The sequence below is a fragment of the Clinocottus analis genome, unplaced genomic scaffold, assembly GCF_023055335.1.
Source record: "Clinocottus analis isolate CAN_PGR_092001 unplaced genomic scaffold, fCliAna1.0.p SCAF_11, whole genome shotgun sequence".
Classification (NCBI taxonomy): domain Eukaryota; kingdom Metazoa; phylum Chordata; class Actinopteri; order Perciformes; family Cottidae; genus Clinocottus; species Clinocottus analis.
Genome location: NW_027175832.1, coordinates 9577584 through 9592119, shown reverse-complemented (window position 1 = coordinate 9592119; position 14536 = coordinate 9577584). Strand labels below are relative to the sequence as shown.

At 44.1% G+C, this 14536-nt stretch overlaps 1 protein-coding gene across 10 annotated transcripts in view; it reads left to right on the top strand.

The window, feature by feature from the left end:
• The window catches only part of astn1 (astrotactin 1), a 356366-nt gene that overhangs the window by 310034 nt on the left and 31796 nt on the right, over window positions 1–14536 (top strand). For all 10 annotated transcript variants that reach the window (XM_068600596.1, XM_068600673.1, XM_068600641.1 and 7 more), the window contains 3 exons: window positions 3232–3509; window positions 6520–6653; window positions 7081–7232. In XM_068600596.1, the coding sequence (XP_068456697.1) occupies window positions 3232–3509; window positions 6520–6653; window positions 7081–7232 (564 nt within the window). The remainder of the gene's footprint in view (window positions 1–3231; window positions 3510–6519; window positions 6654–7080; window positions 7233–14536) is intronic.

Here is a 14536-nt window from a genome sequence, read left to right as displayed (position 1 = left end):
GGATTTCCTCTGCTCTGTTGGGGTCCACCAATGCTGCCCAGAAGGGGGTTGTGATGTGTGAACCAAATTGATTTACGTCCCACTGTCCGACCTCATTCAACCGGCACGTGGCCCCTGATCGGTGGGGGCTTATCCATCGATTTGTCCCCCAGTGACCCAAACGCGAGGGCCCCTCAGAACCGCACAATCGTGTCGCCGAGGGTACCGACGAGACGCGCTCGCACGCAGAGAGGGACCCACAAATGCAGCCAGTTATTCGGTCTACGAATGCCAGCGATGTTATCAAAGGAGACTTCCATTTGTTACGCCTGACCAGGTCCACTTCCCTCGTTGGGTGTCATTTGTCTTTGTTTAGAATATTAGATAATTGCCGTGATGCGCACTGCCCGGCTGGTTGCCTTTGAAATGAAGGGCCCAGGCGCTCCATGGACTCTCAATGTCTCTGCAACCCTTCTCATATGAACCAGTGGTTTGTGTTGCAGATTTCTTCATCAGTTTATGAGCGCCACTGTTTCCTTGGCTTCATTTCTCTTCCTCCCTTTGTGTCATTTTGGTTCCAGGAGTGCCAAATGTGCGCTTAGCTCAGGGTCTGACTTTTCTTTTTGTTATGTGTGGTTCGCTTTTTTCTTCTTCTTTTAATATTAAATCCCGACAGGCGGTGAGTGGGTTTGGGCTTTCGCATTTTTCAACAAAAATCTTTTTTTTTAAAGATATTCTAAAGGAGAAATCTGCACTCTGTGGCTGAGAGTGAAATAATGTCTGATTTGCTGTACTGCATTTCTGTGAGCGCTTCTTTTTCTAGGCGTCACAGAAACTCTGTGGCCCTCATACTCGGTTGAATTAAAACTTGCTGTAACTAGTTAATCACAGTGTTACTTGGGAAAACAACAGGTGTCAGACACAATGAATTGCCTGTGTGGGTGATAAGCTATCATCAACAAGGTATTAATTACTAACCCTCGCAGTTAAAAAAAAAAAAAGAAAAAGAAAAGCTAACACTGCATATTATTATTGTTGCACTTAGGTTCTTAATCTCTTTTTAATGACAAGTCATCTACTCGGGTACACACACACATACACACATACACAAATGTATATAGCATTGGTGCAGGAGGAGCGTCTGTCTCAATGAATGATGGATCGTGGTGTGTAACTTCCATGTACGATCATTCTGACATTCTGATGCTGTGTTTCTGGCTTTTGCATTTGACCGCTTTGTTGAATCGTTAACATTAACGTCAGATACGTTGTTTCCCCTAAATTCTTAAAAGGATCGTTTGGATTATTTGAAGTTGGGTTGTATGAGCTAGTTATCCATTGTCGGTGTATCCCTCCTCTTTACCTTGTCATTGGAAAGCCCTTTCCGATAGGGGACCGGAAGCCACGAGACCCCATTGACAAAAACTGTGTTCTTATTACCGTCTCAGAAGATGGGAGTCACTGGTCTACCTGTGTTTGTTTGTGGTACTTTGAATCCATCAAAACGCAAAGTCACATAATAACACAAAGAAACTAACAGCAGCAATTCTTGAGCTGAAGCAAAAAGTATTTTTGGTCTTGAAAAGCTGGGGTGTAAATGTGGGTGGCTGAGAAATGGAGTTTGTTTCAAGGTGCTACGTGTGAGCGTTTGTTTATCCCAGCTTACATAAGAAGAAAAAATGTTATTTTTTCTTGTCTTACAAAATCTCCAGCTCAAAGTGCACAAGGCAAATACAGTAACATGCTTTCAAACACGGGCCGCTGTTACGCTGAACACAAAGAAGAGGGGAGGTGCAGAGGACCACTTTTAAAGGAGTTGTGGAACAAAAAGTCAACATTAAAGCACAGAAATTATTCCTATTACGTGTTGGTCCCTGAGCTTGTGCGCTCGCCCATGGCTCATAAACCTGAGTTGTGTTCCATCAAAGGCAGCTCGCACAACAAGCCTATTCCCTAATTGGTGCTTGAGCTTTTAAATTGCCTTTTGTTTTTTTGTCACAGCCAAAGCAGTCTCCCAAGATGCTAATCTGAGAAATCCCCTTTTTAAAGAAGATACATAGTGTTGAAGTTCTGCATGAGGAACCTTTCTTTAGCTTTGCCTGCAAGTGGACGTCCCAGTCCCAGTTCATTGGTGGACTATTTATACTATACAAAAGTAGAATTTTAAATCTAGATAGAAATGTTGCCGCTCTGTTTCTGAGTCTTTAGGTTCTAATCTTTCCAAAAAGGTGTCGTATGAGTATGTGGGTTGTTAAGGCCCCGAACCATACCCTTCAGAAGGAAAAACGACCCCCAACCAGATACTTGAATGAAACCTGCATGGTTTTCACTTAATTTCTGTGAAACTAAAACATCTGCTAACGTTGGCTAACAGCAGCCGCCAATAGCATACCAGACCAAGTAAAGTTGCAGTGCCAAAACCCCTTTAGTGGATGATTCAGAAAGACTTGACTCTGACTAAATCGCGAATGAGAGCATGCGGGAGTTCAATCGTTTCTCAAGGCAACTCCTCGCCGTCAGTGTCCACATGAAACGCTTGTTTTTGCTCTGATTCTTATAAATCTCGGACAACTTTATGGGAAGAACCCAACAGAGAATTCATCGTGTCATATGACCTGACTTATTGCCGTAAGACAATGGTAGAGCAGTGAGTTGGAGAGAGAAGTGCTGGTGTTGTCTGAACTGTTATTGTAAGTCCCTTTGGATAAAAGCGTCAGCTAAATAAAATGTCCGAGCAGATTTTGACGATGTGGAACCACGCGAGATATCAGAACGAGACGCAATTGTTAGACGCAATGACAAAAGGCCCAAATCAAGGGAAAGGGAAAGAAATATGTATTTATTGATGAGTAGGGTCCTTTCCATAATGTAGTCCTGAGCCCGTCAGTGGCACTTTTATTTGTATTGGTCCATTGGCGATGACATTACATCACAGTGCTTTCCCTCAACACCGGACCAATGTCAAAGGTGGTTGTCCCCATTAGTCATTTAGACACTGAGGCATAGGGATATAAAGTAAAAAACTGAAGTCATCCTTTAACTGAGTCCCCAAAACAGGGGAAAAGATATCATGGTCATTTGTCATGTTGCTAAAAATGTTCTCTCAGTTTTCTTTTTCTTTACAAGGACCATGTGACCTCACAATCTAGGCTTATATATATTTATATCTTTGTATTTTTGCTGTATCTTTCGCAAAGTGCTTCCTAATCCTGTCTGGAAACATCATTTAATCGGTCTCTTCCCTTCTGCCAGGTAACTCGCCCTCGGAGGAGTCGGAGGAGCGCGACAAGGAGCCCAGGACGCTGACCTACCCCGCCTACATCGCCAGTCTGCTGGACACTGGCGCCAAGCGCATGGCGGCCGGCGTCCGCATGGACTGCAACAGCCAGGGCCAGTGCCCGCGGTCCTGCCACCTGTGCCACATGAGCCCCCGGGTGGTGCAGGGGCGCCAGCGGTCGGAGCCCGTCCTGCTGCAGATCACTAAGGCCGCGCCCATCTACGAGCTGGTGTCCAACAACGAGACCTACCAGGTGTGTCCGCCGTGTTTATCCTTGAATCATCTGGGACCGTCGAATGTCTAAAAAAAGATTGTTCATACGGAGTGCATGGCACCGTTTTCAGGGACTCGATCGTGATTGGTGTCTGCATCTTCTCTCTCCTGTAACTGGACTCTAGCGTTCCTGGGAAAGATCAATGGGACTATTTATTGTCCGACGCTGCTCGATTGTAAGCTTTTCCACCATTTCCTCATCAAAGCCACCTTAATTTGCAGCTAACAACACAGCAAGTTCAACATCAGACAAGTCTATTAACTAGCGTCCTGCCCGAATATATTTTTTTGACTTTACAAGGATGATCCATCAGGGCTAAAAAAAACAAACCTCGCCGCCTCATTATTTCCTTTTTGTAGACTCGAGCCCCAATCTGCCGGCAGCGCTGTGACTTATTGGACTGTATCGACACTGTACGTGGTTGCAGCTTCTACCCCTCCAGCGGGAGGAGAGAAAGGTCGATACGATGCCGTCCACGCTCCTGCGGGAGTCGGGCTTTTCCTCCTGAAGCTCAGACACTTTCAGACGCTGTTATTAGACGTTATGCACAGGCAACGCTTCGAATGGTACTTTCAAGTTTTGCCATTACTTATTGAGTCATTACAAGGGTAATAATATAATAATATATTATATACACATATATATTTGATGAACTGAGCTTTTTCCTGCCTCCACATTGCCGACAGTGCATTAAATGTGATATCTCAGGAACACATTGAGGGAATATATTTCCAAATTTGGACGTCCACTCGTAATCAAAGATGAACTTGGTGAAGAATTTGGTGGTCAAATGTCACTGCGACCACAACCCAGGACTTTATACGCCAATTGTGATAATTGTTGTTGTGAGCAGTTTTGCCATAGTTTGCATCGTTAACACCGTTGGCTGCAAACTGCCAGCTCACCTGTCACCATGTTGACAGCTGTTTAGAGGCAGTAGTAGCATTGGTCTCAATCTCTATACATAGCAGCTTTAAAGAGGATCATTTTCTATAAACCCATGTAGGAACACTTATCCGTTATTCAGACGAGATGCAGGGAAGTGGAGAAGAGTTTAGTTTTTAATGTTAGTATATCCACACACTGGCGTATATATGTGTGAGTGTGTGTGTGTGTGTGTGTGTGTGTGTGTGTGTGTGTGTGTGTGTGTGATGGGGGTCGGGACTTGAAAGTCAGATTACCTGTAACTGATTCAGGAGCACACATGAATTGCAAAAATCAGATTTAATGTGATGTGTGCTGTTCACACTGTAATGTGCCAATCATGCGCAAAAAATGAAAATCACGTTAAGGCCACTTTTGCCTGCAGTGTGAACATAACCTGAAGGAGACCCACAACACAATACTAATGTTGATGTTTTCACACGATCCCACTGATCTACGGGCCACCAATATATGCTGCAATGCACCAACAAAGAAAGACAGGATGATAAACTGTGAGCTAGTAAACGTAGAGATAAATGGTTAATGGACTATTTATTTAGAGCTTTTCCAGTCTACCACACAGAGCGTTAATTTTTTTAAATCAACAAATGCCATTGATGGCCGAGGCCGCCGTACGAGAGACAATGAGTGTGATTACTGGCAGTGGCAAGTCTGTGGCAAGTCTGTGCCAAGCGTCAGAAAGGTGTCAGGACAGCGGCGAGTCTGTGGCGAGTCTGTGACCAGCGTCAGTCAAGTGTCAGGACGGAGGCAGGCGAACGTCACTCGCTATGTTTAAATGTATTTCACTGTCTCTTATTGACACGTTATGAAATTGTCCATGTGCAATTGTAAAATAAAGAAAAAAGAAAAAAAGCCAAGGTAAGTGGGGTAGAGCAACATTTCCTAGGAACACCCACTGTTGTTACACAGGTCAGCTGCCGTAAATCATATTTATGATTTTAATTGAGTCAACTGAGCCCCATCCTCTGTTTACATCCTGCGAGCAACCTCTTTTTACTTTTTTTTGTTTATCATTCATTGTATTTATGTATGATGTTGATGGTTTTGAAACCAATTGAACAAATTATACTCTTTCTAAATATTTACTTTTATAGTCATTTACAACAATCAGCTAAAACAATGAAAATAAATCATCCTTTTGAATATCATTCAGAACTATTTATATCGCAACATTTTTAAATAAACTTCAGGTCGAATCATGTCTCTACTTGTCCTCTTTTTATATGTAGTTAGGTGTCGGTAGCTGACACGAGCTGCCAGCGCCTGTAGTTGTCACAAGAATGCCACAACTAGTCAGAGACTTGCCACCAGTAGTCAGAGAGGTGCCACTACTAGGGGCCAGTAGTCGGAGAGGTGCCACCACTAGGAGTCCAGTAGTCAGAGAGGTGCCACCACTAGGAGTCCAGTAGTCAGAGAGGTGCCACCACTAGGGAGCCAGTAGTCAGAGAGGTGCCACCACTAGGAGTCCAGTAGTCAGAGAGGTGCCACCACTAGGGAGCCAGTAGTCAGAGAGCTGACGCCTGCCACAAACTTGCCACACACTTTCCACGCGCTTGCCACAGACTTGCCAGACTTGCCTTGCTTGTGCCAACCTGCTCATCGGGAGCGGCTCTGGGTTCAGTCTAGTTCAATCAGGAGCCTTCCAATCGTTTTGCAACCAATCCACCTCCCTGAGCCCTCCCATCAACAACGCTGGCTTTTTTGATATCTAAATGAACGTCTTTGTCGTTTGTGGATGACGTCCCAACACAAATGCACTGGGTTGGCCCAGTAGTAGTTCCCATACAAAAAAAGAGAAAGTCCTGATAGAAATGCATTAAGAGATCTTCTGACAACCAGAGACTTGGAAGAGAGATGTCTGCTTATCCATAGTTTTTTTCTCACAGTATTTACATTTGAATATTTCTTCTTCCAATATGGCATGTGCTTTAAATTTAGGTTTGACTATCTTCTCCTCTCTCGTTCTCTCTCTCTCTCGTTCTCTCTCTCTCTCTCTCTCTCTCTCTCTCTCTCTCTCTTTCTCTCTCTCTCTCTCTCTCTGTAGGCTCTGCAGGAGGCGATGATGAGCATGCTGTGGTGTTCGGGGAAAGGTGACGTCATTGACGACTGGTGTCGGTGCGATTCCAGTGCTTTCGGCGCAGACGGACTGCCCACCTGCGCCCCACTTCCCCAGCCCATGTTAGTAACAATCATCTTTCTCCAAACACATCCATCGTTTCACTGGCATCTCTGAAGCAAGGTGCCGGCAAGATCTATGTGTGCACCGATTTTTATTGCGGCCGAATGTTACAGCCATGTATGGATTGTTGAATAGTCTTAAAATGTGTCCACGATTTAAAGCAGTCATGGATTTATTTCTCCCGGGAGTGCCAATCAATGAAATTAGCTGCTGCATTGATTGCTTGGCTGGAAAGCCTCTGTACACACGGACGCTACATAGCTGCAGATCACCGCTCAAGAAAAAAGCCAAGTCAGCCATCAGTGATCAGCTGTACTTGTGACATTGCAGAATGTCTTTTCACTGGGTCGCGGTTCTGCAGAACTCAATGCTAGCCCGGGTTATGATGCCGGCTCGCTGAAACCATCTCTGTCACTCTGTTGCCAGGCTGAAGCTGTCCTACACCTACGAGCCCAGCAGCTCATTGGTCATCATGGAGTGGAACCATACCGAGCCGCCAATCGGTGTGCGGCTTGTCGATTACCTCATAAGCCAGGAGAAGGTGACGGAGAGGACAGACCACTCCAAAGTTGAGACAGGTATGCTGGCCCAGAGCTGCCCACAGCAGAAGTTTGAATGGTTTGATGATGATTGAGGACCAACAGTTTAAAATCGGCAAGGCAGTTTTGATATTATTTAGTCAGAAAAAAATAAGCCATAAATATATTCATTCCAGTGACATGCAGTGACCATCGTTCCCTTGGGTTGTTGTCATTTAGTCCCACCAGTTTGGCTCTAATTGGTTTCCAGTGGATACTGGATCAGCACATGGGGCCATCACCGTTTTTGGATGCGTCCCACTTTGAGACGAGTAAGTCAGCCGGCCAGGCTGCACATGGGCAGTTGCTGGCCAGTGTTCAGTATTCACGCTGACTGAAACCATAAACCCACCAATGTGTCAGCACCATTGTGCCACGAGGGCCCACTGTACTTCTGGGAACCTTCTGCTACAAAAGCAATCAATAAACAAACTCCACAACGCTCAGTCTGAAACGGGTGTGTTTCACATGTTTTACATGCAGGTCCAGGTTTACGCATCATTGCAAGTGTTAAGAGCTTAATTCAGCTGTAGTTTTTAAGGCCTCCACAAGATGGCGTTCAACAGTAATAATGGTAATGCAGAAGTGAAGCGTTCATTTCAAGTATTTAGTTTGTTTATTAGACCGATTTTCATAAAATAATCTGTATTGAATTCATGTAACGCAGTGGCATCTAATAGTACTACAGTAATTGCTTTCAGAAAAAGGAGTTTTGCAATTAGTCATAGTGGTTATGACAAATTACCTATATGACAGTGGTACTACGTGTTTAAGTGTTTTTAAAGGGCTTTTATGTGTTTGCACAGTTTCATCCATATGGAGTCCGTGCTTTGCTTCTTCTGGTATGTTTTCCCTCGGGTTTACACAAAGAGGAGGAAATCATATGAGCAGCCACAGTGTGTGTGTGTGTGTGTGTGTGTGTGTGTGTGTGTGTGTGTGTGTGTGTGTGTGTGTGTGTGTGTGGCTCTGTCATCCATAACAGACGGACCTATATGAATGGGAGCTGGCAAAACAAGGGGCAGTTTATTTGAGCAATAATGAACCCAATCCATAATGCAGACAGTTGCAGTTCCCCAAGAGTACCAAAGTTTGTTGAAGCTTAATGAGAGAATAAACTGCATTAGTCGGAGTGGTGAGCATGCTTAATCAATACAGCATATTCAGATGGGAGGAGAAGTGAGCAGGTGAGCCTTTGCTTTATTAGTGCTATTACAGAGGGAGATGAGCCATAGGGGCAGCAGTAATGTTCTTCAGAGCAATTTGTGTTCTTTAAAGAACTTGCACGATAACACAACTTGTTTAAGTCAGTATTTCCAAGGTTTATTCATATGAATTTATTCATTTGTATCTTTAGGGATGGATAAAAGATGACCCTGCCGCTTCCTCCCTTCTCGTATTGCTAGGAGTTAGTGTATATTTCAGAGATTGTCGATGCAACAGCGTATGAAGACGTTAGCCGTGATCAGAGGGCATTCTAAATCATACTTGATGGTGCAAAAGTGCAAGTGGGATTTTTGCCCAGTACGGCCGCGGAGATGCATGTTTCTGGAATGTTACTGAATAAAACACAGAGGGAGAAGTTTGGATATATTTTACTGGCGGGGAATCAAAGCAGGCTCCTGTACATATATTTAGTTTGCCCTTTGGGCCACACACAGCATATTTAACGGTCAAAAATCTGAACTGAAGTTCACCGTGTTACACAGCAGGAACGGTGGAATGACTCCCGGACCGACCTGAATGCGTCCTGACATGACCTCCTGCTGTGTGGAAGCAAATGTCCCCAATTTGAGTTCTTGTTTTTATGTTGTCTTTGGGAGCATTTTGGAAGAGAAAGCCTGATTTGAGAGTATAAGCAGGATTTATACACGTTCCGGACAACCTGGAAAACAGTTCACCAATGATCCAACTCATCGAAAGCACATGTAGAACGAAAGAAACGGGGAGATGTTCTGGAAAATAATGTGGTAAAGGTATAGAGTCAATCACATAACTATTATGTCATTCCAATAGGATCCCTCATAGTAACGAGCCCGCTGGAAAATCTCATCTCAGCTGACTGGTTTTGATCTTGTTTAGCTCGCTGTTTTAGGTTCCGGGCCCACATAATGTTAACCTTTTACCAGTATTAGGCCAAAGCAAGCGGCCAGTTTTAAGTTACTGCATTCTACCAAGCTCAGCACTGCACTGTCGACAGAAAGTCAGCATCTACAGGGCTCTCAAGTTTTGAAGACAGGTTAACGTGACATATATCCCCCTGTAGCAGTCGACGGAGGGAGGGGGAGGGGGACAAATACGTGCCGCCGGACAGCTCCAGTCCCGCCTGTCATTACGTCTTACCCGGATACTAAAGATATGTTTTTCTGATTGATTGTAGCCCATTTCTTTTTTTTTAATTGGCTGATGAGTGGCTCCCCACGGTGGGGGGGCGGGGGGCTTGATACGTACAGGTAGTAAACAGGGTTCCCGGCCCACGTGTTGAGTCCATGTAGCAATGCAGCGGCACACAATAAATATTATTGTTTTCCAAGACTTTTCCCAGGACATGTCCCGTGACGATCTCAGTGGTATGAGAGACAGGGTTAGTGCCGCAAACTAAATATCTTCCTTTCTGCGGAAGTTGGATTGACATACACTCCCCTTGGTCTCAACCAGCTCCACCAGCTAACAAAAACATGAGCCGCTCTACTCGCTAGCTTGATGCAGGGCTCTCAAGTGTCACGCATTGAGCGTGACTGTCACGCAATTCGGTCTTAAGTGCTACACGTTCCTTTAAATCTAAACTTAATTAGCATTGGGACAAACAAATTGTTGTATTAGACCTGCGGCTTTTGTGGCCGCTAAAGATTTGAGGGCCCTGGGGCAGTTACCCACTCTACCAGGGTGGTAATCCAGCTTTACTGTCAATAAACTCATGCTTTCTTCCTTGTGGGAGTAAAGAAATGGAAATTGTACCATCAGTGGAACCTGTGCGCTGAATGTACGGTGACACGTACGGGAGATTTCTTTTTTTTATTTCCGATCAACACATGAACTTTTCGGTTTCCGTTTTCTGAACTTTGGAACGTTCCCTCCGTCGGCCTTTGAACGAGCTCCCCATTACCACTGTCTTCCACAGCCCGAGAAAACAAATGTTTGTCCCATCCCCTAATCTGCACTGTCAGAGCGATAAACAGACGATGGAGAAGAAGAAGAAAAAAAAACGTTGGATGCTTAACTTCTGCGGTTGAGAGAACATTTGAGAGCCTGCAGTGCCTTCGATATATAATGTTTACTTAAGGCCTAAAGTTCACACACAGTTCTTATCTGGCCACAAAGTCAATCATTCGGGGCATCGGAACTATGCTTTGGTACGACATCAAAGTTTACAGTTTTTGGAAAGAGTTAATCGCGATCAGACACATTGGAAGGAACTATTTCTTGGTGACACAAACAGGAAACGGCCGCAGAAAGGAGGACAGATGAAGTCGTTCCTGCTCAAATAAGCGGCCGATGTCTCTTTGCTGGTTGATACAGAGCCGAAGCAGAACTAGTGGGGGATATTCCAATCAGATAAAGCTGCCTCATGTAGCTATCTGTAAGTACCAAGGAGCTCATGGCAGTGCTTCATTGGAAATGTGCATCGGTACTGGGCAAGACTCGCAGGAACTGCGGCACAGGAATATTCCGCTCGCTGGATTGTTTCTGTCATGCTGGGCTTTTCCAGTTTATCGAATCTGTTGCAATCTAAATAAGACAATGCAAGTTTCCATGGTGCACTTTAGCCATCCTCATTAAACTAATGGGGGCTACTTTCTTACACAAGGTCTTTACTCTCCCCTCGGCTCCACGCGAGGGTAATTTCTCCTCAAAATGTTCCAGCCGGCTCCGTGGCTAATCATTTGCTCATTCTGGGCCCCGTAAAGGATGGCACAGATATTGTGTCACGAACTCATTGGAAAAAACAGACTCCAGCCTCTCCATTAATTGCTTCAAAACAAACTCACAGGCACACCGCTTGCCCGGGAGGTGCAATTCGTCACTGCGAAACCAAAGCAGAGGACAAATTTATCAGACTCCACTTGTTTGTTGCCTAAAGCCCCATTTTTGTCCACGAGAAATGCATGACAGTGCACCGTTAAAAAATAAGTGAGAGAAAAGAAGCTGAGTTTACAACTACTCTAGTTATGCTGCTTAAGAGTAAAAAGGCCTTTTATATGAAGATAATATGCACTTTCATGTCTGCTTTAGGATCCTTGCAAAACAAACACACAGGGAACTTAGTTTCTGCTCCATACAGCTCGAATATGGTCTTTTTATATATATATATATATATATATATATATATATATATATATATATATATATATATATATATATATATATATATATATATATGCTGAGAAAAAAAGAACATGGTTTGGGTTCATCTAGGTACATTTGTTATGTCAGTTATGTACATATGTTGCTTAAATATGTTACCAGCTGTTGCCTGGGTGGAGGTCCCGTGACCCAGTTTGTAACCTAGGTTTTGTAAGTTGCTCTATGAATAAAGGTCGACTAACTAACTCTGTATTTTCTTGTGATGAAGTTAGAAATGGTACGAGAGAGATTAGCATCTGGTCCAATGAAGACAAAAGGACCTGCACCCTTCTGCTGAAGCACATCGATGCTGGCCAAGACTTTAGTCCACCCTGAATTGCAAAAGACCTCTGCATCAGTTCAGGCTGTTTTAAAGTGCGGGGCAGCTGTTTTGACTTTGTGACCGTACAGAGACATTTGTTGTTGTGCTGCTTGTTGCAGTGTAGGGAGAACCCGCCATCCAAGTTTCTTCACTTTGGACGAAGTTGAAGTACATGAAAGCTTCTCGAATGGGAAATAACATTGTATGTGAGGTCCTTTTTTGGCATGTGAGGTCCTCGTTTTTTCAAAAGGACTGGCTCTGAAATAACAGGCCCGAAACAGGCCTTCACTTTTGAGCTACCACAAAATAGGATTGCAAAACAAGGAGCTAAAAGCTGCTAAACTGCACTGTTTATGTAGGCCTCTCCGGATATAAAGATATTGCTTTGAATGCCACCTTAATCACTGGTAGTTAGCATGATCATAATCAAGTCAAACGAGAGGGGAAGATAAAGGTTTTGTCCTTGTCGAGGAATGCATGTACCAGCACAGGCCAAGTCCGGAACCACAGACAAAATGAATCACCTTTGCCCAGCACTAATGTGTACCAAGTGTCCTGAGAAAAAGGGTCCCTGATGAAGGTTTTGCTGATGACCATCCAAACATCTCCACCCACAGGAAAGGACTCTCGACTCGCACACTTGCAAATGTATTTGAACCCGTTCACCTTCCGCTGACCCGCCGGACAACGCACCGGTCAGGAGAACTACGCGGTTTACTCGGATCACATTCCGTGACTTCTGGGTGTCAAACTTGTCAAAACTCTCTAACAGCTCGCTCTCAGCGCCATTTGGACTCTCCAATGTGCCAAATGGGCCGGCGCGGCTCTAATTACGGCGAGTGAAGGCCGTCCAGCTCTGGTCGGTGTGCCTCGACTGCATTCAGGGGAGACAGAGAAACAAACACACGGACGGGGAGAGTCTTTGAAAGCTGCCCACCTATGCATCTGGTCGCTTTCGCGGATGATCGATCACTTCGGAGACCACGCCCTAATCGTAAACGCACAGGCAAAAGGTGGCCGGGGCATGGTTGTTGGGTTTAGTTCTAAGAGGAAGGGGGCAAAACGACCACCGAGGGGGAGAGGACGAGCGAGGGAAAAGATAGAAGGAAACAGAAAAGACAGGAGAGAGAGATAAATATGGGAGGATCTGGAAAGCCGGCTGAGCGGAGTGGTTTTGATTTAGGCTGTCAGTCTTCTGTCATGCCGGAGAGTCAGTCTCACATAAGCTGATGTATAATTCTCCACAGATCTCCCCTTGGCTGCCCCACTCTCTCTCTCTCTCTCTCCCCTGGCTCTTTGCTTTTCCTTCACCACTCCCTCATCTTCTCTCTCATCTCCTGTTCGTCCTCTCCATCGCCTTTCCTCCCCCCTTAAATCCTTATCTCCTCTCTTTTAATCATTTTTTTTCGACCACCTCCTCTTTTTCCTCATCCCCTGGATCCCAGTTTTTCCAGTTGCCCCTTCGCCGGCCTCCCCTTTATTTACTTCTCTCGCTCTTCTACCTACCGCTTTCCTTTTCTTGTAACTTCTTTCTCTCGCTTTTCTCGTTTTCCCTCTTTTTTCCCCAACATGGTCCTCTTATCTTCAATGTTCTTTTCTTCCAAAAGCCATCACCACAGGGTCAAACATGAGTGAACCAGCATTTGGTGGAGGAAAAATCAACACAACCATCCCTCGGCTAACAGCTCAAACCTTTTCAGGCAACCATATCTGTTAAAAATGCATTATATGTGCAGGAGGAGCTCAAAAGGGAGAGTTTGGATGTTTTGAAGTGGGTTGCTAGGGTTGTTTCAGTGCATTACCTATAGATGGACCACAGGCAATTTGAGGCCAACAGACTAGAGTAATGGTGGTGCTGTGTACAGGGCAGCAGCCAAACATATTTTTGACACTTTAAAATATATAACACTTAAAGCGAACACTGTATTTAAATTGAAAAGTCGGACAGGCCTTTCAAACTGGGAACTGAAGCAGTTCTATCTATCTATACTCTTTTCAGAGAAAGATATATATATATGTGTATATATATATATATATATATATATATATATATATATATATATATATATCTATATATATATATATATATATATATATATATATATATATATATATATATATATATGTATATAATTTGACCTCACAGAACACAGGAGTTGTATAACTTTAACTAAACACCAACTTCACACAATGACACAAAGCCCCCTTGAAACTGATATTGATTATTTGTAGGTGCATGAAATACATTTTCCTTGCTTTGCCACCTGTTTCTCCAAACTGGGGGGCACGCCGACCGCCATCTACTGTACAACCCCACTTCAAAACATCCAAACCATCTCTTTAGAGTAGCTTTTGATCACAACCTCCTTATGACAAAGGGATAATGAAACCCTGAAGCTCCATGGAGTCACAACAACACGTTGATATTGTAATGAGTTATGATAGATGTAATCTCTGTACCAACTTTAATGATACTTTAACAGGCATTAACGTAACTGTGTAATGTGCTAATACACATCTAATGGAATCGGCACTCCTCCATACATCACAAGGGAATCCATCAATGGGAGAGTATGAGCTAGTGTTCTATAATTACAGACATAATGTATCAGTGGAGGATATTTTGATAAATAAGTCAGCT